Source organism: Paramormyrops kingsleyae, chromosome 4, assembly GCF_048594095.1.
Source record: "Paramormyrops kingsleyae isolate MSU_618 chromosome 4, PKINGS_0.4, whole genome shotgun sequence".
Classification (NCBI taxonomy): domain Eukaryota; kingdom Metazoa; phylum Chordata; class Actinopteri; order Osteoglossiformes; family Mormyridae; genus Paramormyrops; species Paramormyrops kingsleyae.
Window position 1 is genome coordinate 42,911,985 of NC_132800.1, and position 11,361 is coordinate 42,923,345.

The window sequence follows — 11,361 nt, forward strand, 5'->3', positions numbered from 1 at the left end:
TGATCGGACCTAACGACGCCTATGGCCGTATCCATTCCTCTTCTGCATTCATTGTCATTTATTAAAAGCGACTTCATACGGGATATAATTATAGTAATTATCGATATATTATAGATATTATCATGATGTCATTAATTATAGGGCAGAATGATAATGACGTCAGTCTTCTTTTTGTGTGGTAATGTAGTCAAGACATTATCACGCACATCCGAAAAGAACATAGCAGTGAAAGTACATGTTAAATCGATATAAATCGCTCGCCAGATTTCAAGGCAATGAAGATGTTTTTGTGTGTCTTAGGCAATTAACAAAATATATCTGTACTTTTGCTTGCAGCATGAAAGGCTTTATTGGATGTGAATCTTCTTTGTTGGTATTATTTATCTAATACTTTGCTATTAAAACGGTATAAAAAGATTCCTATACAGGCGCGGGCTGTTTGTTTTGCAACCCCGAAACTACAATTCCCGGCGTACATTGCCCGCAGCAGGAAGTGGCTCGCATAGCCGTTTACATCGGTGTCGGGGTAGCTGTACGTCCAGTGTTGTTGTTAGTGTGTACATGTCAAACGCATGCCTGCGATCGCGGATATCCTGAGCAGCCTCACCTTCCGTCGACCGCCGGGTGGACCGACACTCCTCCGGGAATCATGGAGCACATAAGGACGCCGAAGGTAGGCGAGGCTGACCGGCCGGCCGAGCTGCGGAGCTGCTGCAGTGTGTCAGCGCCGCGGACGGAGCATGACGCACCGGCCATAATGGTCAAAAATCTGCGATCCAGACAAATTATCATCAGTATTGTTCTTTTCTGTCTAACTTCAAAATATATATTTAGGAAGTAGATTAAAACCGGGCGGGGTGATTTTGCGGAACAGGGTGGGGACAGTTGAATCCCGGCGGTGAGTCCCGGTATGGTGACATATGCGACCATAGCGTTGATATGTGGCCACCGCGACCTCCTCCCCTATACCCAATATCACTTCCCCGATCGGGTAAGCCGGTGTTCTGTCGATATATGCTGCCTTGTCGAAAAATGCTACCGTAGTGCTAATCGATAGCCCTAACTCTTACCCTAACCCTAACCCCCCAAACCCCCTAAAACCCTTATCTTAACCCTAACCCCTAAAACCTAACCCTAATCCCAACTTCCCAAGACGGTGGAACTGCACATGCGCAGAAAGGCTCGATAGCACGTCTCGATACGTAGTATTTTATGACAGAACACCGGCCGAGTTTGCGGGACTCCGGGGCACAAGGTTTAACACTGCACCAAAAACAATCCTACAGCCAGCTGGTGCGATACGGTTCAGTTAACAACTTCTGCGTTTGCCGGGTGAGATCAGCTCTGACACGCGATGAGGTAGGATCTCTCTCTGAGGGCTACCAGGGTGTGTCTAACTCCCAAAAGGCAAAACACCTACTTATGAGGGCAGGGTGCCTTCTTAAGCAAAGCCAGCGGTAGCCATCACGATCTGTGTTGGAGGGACAGGCTCGGGGCCAGAGCATCACAAGTTCAGGTCCCAGAAGAAAAAAAACAGCAACGCATCTTGAAAAATTAGGCATCACCAGGATTACTCCTGCCGGCTCTGCTCACACATGGGCTTTGATGATAAGCCTCATTTACACTAATTAATAATGTAGCGAATGGGGATTGGCCATGTGTATGGCTGGCTGGAAAAGGCCTCAGCGACCACTAGGCCAGCATTGTGGACTGTATGGGTGAGGTGGGCAGGTTAACTGATCAGCTCCTAACTATCTGTTAGGTCAGGGGACATCATGCACTATACCGAGTAGAGCATCAACTGTAGTATCTGTGGAGGCTTGGACTTCCCACCCTGCAGGTGACTGATAGATGCTGCTACTGCTGGCAGTCTTGTCGGGGCCTAAGTACCAGTGACTGTGTTTCTCTGCTGGGGCCTTCGCATTGACTCCCCCCCCCCCCCCCCCCCCCGGCCGGATGCTGTCCTTGGTTTCTCACAGCTGTCGTGTGTTACTTGATTGCAGCCGGGTTGCCAGGATACGGCAGGTCTGTCTCATCGCTAGCGCCTCATCCAGCCCGGCTGCTGCTCACAGTGCCTCTGGCACCCCCTGCTGGCCCTTTTTTGTTTAGTGAGTTCATGCCCCCCCTGAGTCTCTGTACCGACACGACAGGTGGAGCAGGTGAAGCTGCAGGATCGCTTCAGCAACAAGGTGATAGCAGGGACGCTGTACTTGACCGCCACGCACCTCATCTTCGTGGAGAGCAGCTCGGGTTCGAGCAATGCACAGGAGATTTGGGTAGGGACACCCCCGCCGTCACAGGTTTTAATGATGCTGGGTTTCTCTGGTAACTGGCAGAGGTGAGTGACATGAGTGCAGGTGGGCAGTGATCACCCCCAGCAAAAGATTTTTTCTTTTTTTCCCATACCTGTAATTCCTCTGACCCCTCCCCCGCTGGGCAGATCCTGCACCACCACATTGCCTCGGTGGAGAAGCTGTCCCTGACGGCGGGAGGCTGCCCCCTGCTGATTCAATGCCGTAACTTCCGCGTGGTGCACTTCGTGATTCCACGTGAGCGCGACTGCCATGATGTCTACAGCTCCCTGCTGCGGCTACTGCGGCCAGGTGGGTCTGGGGGGGGGGGCGTGCTCTCTCCCTTGTGCTGACAGTCCTGGATCAAGCATTCCCTTTAACGTGTTGGTAACTTTAAGTAACAATGAAACCTGTTGCTGTTCCCTTGTCAAAGGCATTGTGTCTCGGCATCACTGTGTACCTTTGTACCCCCCCAGCATACTACGAGGAGCTCTACGCCTTCTCCTACAACCCCAAGCAGAATGACCAGCAGCGGGAGGAGGGCTGGCAGCTTATCGACCTGAACGCTGAGTTTGAGCGCATGGGTGTGCCATGTGACCAGTGGCAGCTGACCGACGTGAACCGGGAGTACAAGGTATAAGTGTGTCTGCGTGTGTTTTTCTGCAGGCTCTGTACCCTCTGCGCCCTTCCCGTCTTAAGCTGCACGCTGCCCCTGTGTCCGCAGGTATGTGAGACCTACCCGAGGGACCTGTATGTCCCTGTCACCGCCAGCAAGCCCATCATCGTAGGCAGCTCCAAGTTCAGGAGTAAAGGACGTTTCCCCGTGCTCACCTATTTCTACCAAGAAAAGAAGGTAGTGTGGCACCATATCCGGGAACCATCCACACAGTAGGGTTAGGGCGGTGTCTCTCGACCAGTTTTTTCTCCCTCCCAACTGTGGGAGACAGCAAATATGTGGACTGTCTGGTGGTCCGTGAGGACTGCTTTGAGAAACAATTTGTTAGAGAACCTCCATGGAGCTGGAAATCAGTCACACAGTAAGGTTAGAGAACATCTATAGTGCTGATCCATAATGAGGGAGAAAACAGGAATTGGAGCTGGTCCTCAGAGGAATCCCACACAGCCAGATCATAATCTACCCACCATAACCACAACAGTGCAATCTGAAAACACCCAAAAACGAGCCTAACATGCTGTACCTGGGTTACGGCCTGCCCTGTTGGCAGCACCACACCTGTCTCTGCTTTCCCACGGTGTCAAGTTGTCCCAGGTGGTTAACAGGTAGACTGAGGCCTTCTCTCAGGTATCAGGTGATCAGAATAAGGCCTGTAGACCGTATCTGACACCTTGCTAGCCTCTGTGGGCTGAGGATGTGCGTAATGGAGAATACCCCCTAGCCTCTGGTACTGTTTAAACCAGCAGTAGGTTTATCCCCGAACAGCATCTGATTTGGCATGTCAGAATCAGACACAATCAATTTCCCTGCTGCCCCCCATAGGCAGCTGTGTGCCGGTGCAGCCAGCCATTGTCCGGCTTCAGTGCACGCTGCCTGGAGGATGAACACCTGCTGCAAGCCATCAGCAAGGCCAATCACAACTGCCGCTATGTCTACGTCATGGACACACGACCCAAGGTACCAATGCTGCTGAGCACTAAGCTGCCGTCAGCACTGTTGTTAGCCCTGTCATTAGCTCTGATGTTAGCCTTGCTGTTTGGCACTGCTATTTAGCCCTTCCATTTGCACTGCCTTTTAGCTCTGACGTTAGCCCTGTTGTTTAGCCCTTTTGTTAAAAGTACTGTTAACTCTGCTGTTTGGCTCTGTCGTTAGCGCTGCTGTTACCTTGGTCCTCAACACTGTATTAGCACTGCCGCTTAGGCCTGTTACAAACAACAAATTAATTTTTGTATAGCGCATTATCACAACATTACATCGTCTCAAAGCGCTTTACAGCATCCCCACCCAAAGCCCCCAGTGAGTAAGCCATAGGCAACAGTGGCAAGGAAAAACTCCCAAGAAAGAAGAAACCTTTGGAAGGACCTGACTCAAATGGGGAGCTCATCCTCAAGGGGCCGGCAGGGAGAGTCAAATACAGTAAAATTTGACACACAAACGGGGAGCAGGGGGGAGATGACAGCCGGTGCCAACGCTCCCTCCAATCGCCAGGCAACCAGAAGGCAGGCAGTGGATCATACATGGAAGATGACACAGGCAGAATGGCGAGCTGGATGCATGGATGTCATTGGTAGTGGCGACGTCACATGTTGCAGGGTGTGCTGGACATCTTGATAGACTGAGGTCTCCAGGCAGCTCCCCCCAGGAGAAGTAGCGGAAATAAAATATGCAATTAGTCAAAGTAGGGGAGACTATAGGTAGTGCTAAAAGTTAGATGAGTGCAAAATGAAGTGCAATGTGCAAGCTCCGGCAGATATGGCTATGGCAGCATAAGTAGGAGGGAGAGGCAAGTGGGAATGCAGGCATGGGGAGTCCATGAAATGTCAGCACTCCAATCCCACAAGCGATTGTGAAGCTAGAGTGACAGCACTGTCAATTCAGTTTATCCAAAGCCAATGGCACCGATCCCCACCCTGCTCTACACCTCACACTATAGGTCTAACTAGGAGTGAGGAGTTAGCTAGAGCTAGAACTAGTGTCCCTATAAGCTAAACTAAACAGGTGTGTTTTTAGTCTAGACTTGAATATTGAGAGTGAGCCTGAAACCCGCACATCCGGTGGAAGACCATTCCACAGCTGAGGAGCTCTATAGGAGAAAGCTCTGCAGCCTGCCGTAGCTCTTTTTACCCTAGATACAGATATCCCGTGCCTTGAGAACGAAGCAAGCGCGGGGGGTTGTATGAGGTCAGCAGATCACTAAGGTATTCTGGTGCAAGGCCATTCAGTGCTTTATAGGTTAATAGCAGTATTTTATAGTCAGTCCGAGACTTAACTGGTAACCAATGAAGGGAGGATAAGACAGGTGTGATGTGATCAAATTTTTTAGTGTTTGTGAGAACTCTGGCTGCTGCATTCTGTACCAGCTGAAGTTTATGTAAGGATCCAGACGGGTAACTTGAAAGGAGGGCATTACAGTAGTCCAGTCTGGAAGTTACAAAGGCATGTATTAATTTTTCTGCATCACAAAGTGAGACCATCTTACGAAGCTTGGCTATGTTCCGTAGATGATAAAACACAGTTCTAGTAATACTTCTTATGTGAGCATCAAAACATAGATCTGAATCAACTAGAAGACCAAGATTTCTAACCACTGTGTTAGGTTGTGTAGGAAGGCCACTAATGCTGCGGTGGTGAAACTTATTTCTTGCAGCCTTGGGGCCAATTACCAGTACTTCTGTTTTTTCTGTGTTTAACATTAGGAAATTTTTTGCCATGCAGCACCGGATATCTAACAGACAGTCTTCTAACCGAGATAGGAGTGATGTATCATCAGGGTTAACAGATATATATAACTGTGTATCGTCTGCATAACAATGAAACCCAACACCATGATTTCTAATAATGTTACCAAGAGGTAGCATGTATAGGGTAAACAGTACTGATCCCTGTGGGACACCGTATGTGACTTTGGTGGCCTTGGATGATTCATTGTTCACATGGGCATACTGATAGCGATCAGTTAATTATGAGCGGAACCAAGAGAGTGCTGTCCCTGTAATGCCAACCACACCTTCTAACCGGTCCAAGAGGATATTATGGTCCACAGTATCAAATGCTGCAGTTAAATCTAGTAATACCAACAGCGATATCAAGCCACGGTCAGAAGCCATAAGTAAATCATTCATTATTTTGACTAGAGCAGTTTCTGTGCTATGGTTTGGTCTAAAGCCAGACTGATATAATTCATTAGTATTATTTTTTGTAGGAAAGAAGACAACTGACGAACTACAACCTTTTCCATGATGTTTGAAATGAAAGGAAGATTTGAGATCGGTCTATAGTTTCCTAAAACACTTGGTTCAAGCTTTGGTTTCTTTAGGACGGGTCTAATAACAGCCATTTTAAAAGGTTTTGGAACATATCCAAGCTTAAGAGATGAGTTTGACACATTTAACAGGGTATTGCTAATCTGCGGTACAATTTCCTTGAAGAATTTTGTAGGAATTGGGTCTACGAGGCTAGTAGAGGATTTACAGGAGGAAATTAAGCTCAAGAGTTCTGAGTGTTTTATAGGAATGAAAGATTCAAAGGTCTCATTATTGATAGGCATAAGACTAGCAGGAGGCTGGCAGCCGTTGGTAGCTAAGGATGTGCACTGGATGGTCTGTCTAATCTTAGTTATTTTACCTTTAAAAAATTTAATAAATTCATCACTGTTAAGAGCTTGCGGGACTTGCAAGTTTAATGTAGAATTATGTGTTAACCTAGCCACGGATTCAAATAGGAATTTTGGATTGGTTTTGTTCCTGTCTATTAATCTGGAGAGATACACAGACCTAGCAGTCATTAGTGCTTGTCTGTATTTAGACAGGCTCTCTTTCATGCAGATTTGAAAACTTCTAGTTTAGTTGAGCGCCATTTGCGCTCTAGCTTGTGTGATGCCTGTTTGAGTTCACGTGTATGATCAGAGTACCAGGGGGTAGGTTTCTTATCTCTATGATTTATCTTCTTAAGCGGAGCTACTAGATCTAGTGTGCTACGAAGGGATTTTTCCATGTTTGCAGTTGCCTGTTCAAGTTCATTTATACATGATGCTGAAGGACTGTGGAAGTTGTTTAATAAATGTTGTTGTAGTTAGTGAGGCAATGGAACGTCTGATTCTGTACTTTGGAGCTGTGGTCAACGGGAGGCTATATTGGATTTCAAACGTTAACAAGTAATGATCTGAGAGCAGAGGACTCTGAGGCATAATAGATACATGTTCCACCAGGATGCCATGACTAATAATCAAATCAAGGGAATGGTTACAGGCATGAGTAGGCCCAGCTACATTCTGACATACACCTACAGAGTCAAGAATAGCTGCAAACGCTGTTTTCAAAGAATCACTATCTTTCTCCATCTTAAAATCACCCACAATAACAGCTTTGTCAGTACTGACCACCAGGTTAGTTAAAAAATCAGCAAACTCCTTAAGAAAATTACTGTACGGCCCAGGTGGTCTATACACAATAACAATGGTGATGTGGGGTGAAGAGCTAGAAAGAGATGAGCCAGCAAGACTAAGAACAAAGTTTCAAATGTGCTGAAACTCAAACCACATTTCTCAGACACTCCTAGGCTGGACTGAAAAATTGCAGCAACACCACCACCTTTGCGATTTGGTCGAGGGTTATGCTTATAACTGTATTCAGCTGGAGTAGATTCATTTAGTGCCATGAATTCATTCGGTTTAAGCCAGGTCTCTTTAGTCTTGGTGCCCTATGCCTCACAATCATGTTATTAGTGCTGATGTTAGCCCTGCTGTTTAGCCCTTTTGTTACCAATAGCATTAACCCTGCTGTTTAACCTTGTCGTTAGCGCTATCATGTAACCCTGTCATTAGCCCTATTGGTCACTGTTTATTTGTAGAAACGTATACATTTAGCTGCCTCCCCTTGTGCCAGATTCTCTCTTTACCCAGAATTAATCATTTTAATGTAATCGCCCACATCACAGGAATTTCCAGCTGAATGAAATACTTGGACAGGCAACATACTATAAACAGCATAACCTGACTATAAACAGCGGTCACATGACTGCCAGTCTGCCCTGGTTCACTCCTTCCTCAGGCCTACATCTCACCCTCTCCAGCTTAATTGACCCCACTATCCCCTCCCCCAGCTGAATGCACTGGCCAATCGCGCCGCAGGGAAGGGCTACGAGAATGAGGACAACTACTCCAACATCCGCTTTCAGTTTGTGGGCATCGAGAACATCCACGTGATGAGGGCAAGTCTGCAGAAGCTTCTGGAAGGTCAGTGTTGCGTGAGGGACCTCTGTGTCTGCTCCTGTGTCTCTCTCACTCTCTGACCCTTCCCTGTCCCCATCTCCATCCCGGTCTGTCACCCTTAGTGGTGGGTGCTCGCTTCCTCTCCATGACCGATTATCTCCAGGGGCTTGAGAGCTCTGGCTGGCTGCGGCACATCAAGGCCGTTGTGGACGCCGCTATATTCCTTACCAAGGTAACCGCATCCCCCCCTGCCACCCCGCAGCTTCTCCAAACATGCCACTGAGCCGCACTCACAAGCTCTGTGTCTGCACGTGCCGTGTATTCCAGGCTGTGGCAGTTGAGGGCGCCAGCGTGCTGGTGCACTGCTCCGATGGGTGGGACCGCACTGCACAAGTCTGCTCCTTGGGGGCACTGCTGATGGACCCCTACTACCGCACCATCAAAGGCTTCATGGTATGTCCCAGCACCCACCCCATGTACCATCACACTCTGGAACATCTCATTGATGGCCTGAGATGTTCTGCCTTCCATGGTTTCAGGTTTTAATCGAAAAGGACTGGATCTCCTTCGGGCACAAGTTTGCTGACAGGTAGCTACCGTGTCCACCTCTCCTGTCTTTATGGAAGTTTCCAGTGCCCCGACACGAGCCACTGCTCTCCCTACTCCCCCAGGTGTGACCAGCTGGACGGTGATCCCAAGGAGGTGTCGCCGGTGTTCACGCAGTTCCTGGACTGCGTGTGGCAGGTGACCGAGCAGTTCCCCCAGGCCTTCCAGTTCAGCGAGTGGTTCCTCATCCAGATCCACGAGCATGTGCACTCCTGCCAGTTCGGCAACTTCTTGGGGAACAGCCAGAGGGAGAGGGAGGAGCTACAGTGAGTGACTGGGAGGGGCCTATATGATTGATAGGGACACTGAGCCATGGGGGTGTGGCCTGATTGGTAGGGGAGTGGTCTGATGTGACTCCTCCCCCCAGGTTAAAGGAGAAAACCCACTCGCTGTGGTCCTACCTGCTGGCCGAGCAGCAGAACTATGAGAACCCTCTGTACAGCCCCGCCCTGGCCGAGACCCAGCCCATCCTGGAACCCAGCACCCTGCCCTGCCACTTCAAGTATGTGTCCATCCTGTCCTTACCCCTCTGTCCTCCTCTCTGCCGCTCCTTCCCCCCATCTCTGCGTGATCACGATTCTCTGCTCAGGATGAGAACTTGCTACCTCAGTGGGATCTGGAAATGGGGCAGTGATATTAATAAGCAGGCCACCAGGGGGCGGTGCGGGTTCACCTTAACACAGCATCATTTCTGTTTTTAGGGTAGCCTGGTTTCCAGCTCATGTGGTGTGACAGAGCAAGTCTTTGTCCTGCCCTGTCCTGTGTGTGTGATCCAGGTTCTGGAGGAACATGTACCACCAGTTTGATCGGACCATGCACCCCCGCCAGTCCATCCTCAAGCACATCCTAGGTCTCAGAGAGAGCAACCGCGAGCTGGAGAGGACAGCCAATCAGCTGGAGGCGGTAAAACCATGAGACCCGGCCAGACATCCAGCTTTCACCCCTGTGCTCCATCATCTCTCCTCTCTATCTCCTCTCTGTTTCTCTCTGCCTCTCTCTCTCTCTCCTTCCCTCTTTCATTCCCTCTCTCTGAGAGATGCTCTGCCTCCTGTTGTTCTGTCGCTCCCCCATCCTAATCTGTCCATCACCTTATGATGGATGACTACAGCTCTCTCTGCCATTCATCTGTTTTGCTGCAGAAATTTAGTGTCGGAGGGCCCCCCCTGCACACCAGCGCCCCTCACAGACCTCGCCCGAAGTCGCTTATCCTGACGGCGCCCCATGGACGTAAGGAGTCAGAGGAGGAGAGTGGCAATGCAGAGGAGGAGGTACCAGCGCGCAGCGGAGCGGAGCGGACAGTGGAGGGCAGCAGTGCCAATGAGAACGGCTACATCGAGCTGCAGGGTCCGTTCAGCACCAAGCCGGAACCGCAGATGGTCAGCCTGGAGCTGGGTGTGGCCCGCATGACATGCTGAGCTGGCCCATGGGCTGGCCAGGGATTTCTGAGTAACTTGTGTTCTTTTTTTCCGTTAATATGTTTAATTTTTTTAAAGAGATGACAGTATGGAGTTAATAGGTTAGTAGGTTAACTCGGCACACGGGGCAGGGGGAGCATTTACAGAGGTGTGGGAGATGGCTTGTGCTGGGGTCAACTCACTGGGGATGGGGACACTGGGTACAGGACCCCCTCCCAACCTGGTAACACAATGACTCATTTAGCAGGGGTAGGGAGAGTATGTGTGTGTGTGTGTGCGTGTGTGTGTGCGCGCGCGGGGTGCCTTTACTGCAGATATGAGGGAGATTTGCATCCTAACAAACAGCCCTGGGGATTGTTACACACTGTGTCCTCATGAATTTTCACAAGCAGCTTAGCTGTGATCCGCCAGAAGGAGGATGTGAGGTGCGTCTCTGTAGCCATGTGATCCCTGACTCCTCCCACCCGGGTTTTTAATCAGGTGTGTGCTGGGACTCTCTGCCTGCAGGGGGTGCTTGTGCTCCTGGAGGGGGGTGGGTGGCCCCTGGCCTCATATACCTCTCAGCAGTACAGTTTGTCTGTCGTGGTACAGCTGGGGCTGATAGGCACCCCCAGCCAATCAGCCCTAGCAGCTGAAGTCCAGGTTTACGGTACAAAGGGTCTCCTCCCATGCCCCCCCCCCCAGATGGAAATGAGCTGGTAGATGACAATAAAGGTGACATTGTGAATACAAGCTGTGGTCCTGCCTGTTTGTGACTGCTGTGTGAACTGCCCCGCTGGCTGTGACCCCCAGGTGACCACCTCAGAGGTGGTGGCTACAGGGATTCGAATAGTTGGCCTCCTCCTGCTGACGGGCTGAATCCCGTAACTCATCTGTTGATCCTTCATAACAAGTGATCATGCATAAGTGAGTAAGCCCCACTCTGCTGCCACATCGTACTGGCAACCTAGTGAAGCCCCCACCCCTAGTCCAGGGGCACCTGGGCCCTTTTTCAGGATTGGGGGCCATGCAACACTCAGACACACATGCATGTGACCAGCATCTCCATCACAAGTAGCGCCGGGCAATGAAAGCAGGTGTCTGTAACCGTGGCCGCAGTGATCCTGGGGAGAGTCGCTGGGGGTAATGGGCCCCAGGGACCTCTGGGAAGTCAGGACAAAGAGA

At 49.8% G+C, this 11,361-nt stretch overlaps 1 protein-coding gene across 1 annotated transcript; it reads left to right on the forward strand.

Moving 5' to 3' along the window:
- The first annotated feature begins 13 nt into the window (after nt 1-13).
- mtmr6 (myotubularin related protein 6) lies at nt 14-10,929 on the forward strand. Its single transcript, XM_023796462.2, has 14 exons — nt 14-673; nt 2,151-2,276; nt 2,441-2,603; nt 2,768-2,925; nt 3,016-3,144; nt 3,790-3,924; nt 8,068-8,200; nt 8,299-8,408; nt 8,504-8,629; nt 8,716-8,765; nt 8,848-9,048; nt 9,150-9,284; nt 9,559-9,685; nt 9,922-10,929. Exons 1-14 carry the CDS (start codon nt 650-652, stop codon nt 10,195-10,197), a joined length of 1,893 nt encoding a protein of 630 aa, XP_023652230.1. The 5' UTR covers nt 14-649; the 3' UTR covers nt 10,198-10,929.
- Nucleotides 10,930-11,361: the final 432 nt, after the last annotated feature.

Excerpts from the sequence above, each read along its gene's own strand:
- mtmr6 (XM_023796462.2), top strand. The coding sequence starts at position 650 with ATGGAGCACATAAGGACGCCGAAG. Across the intron at positions 8,409-8,503 it reads CCGCTATATTCCTTACCAAG|GCTGTGGCAGTTGAGGGCGC; the intron begins GTAACCGCATCC and ends CGTGTATTCCAG. Across the intron at positions 9,049-9,149 it reads AGGGAGAGGGAGGAGCTACA|GTTAAAGGAGAAAACCCACT; the intron begins GTGAGTGACTGG and ends TCCTCCCCCCAG.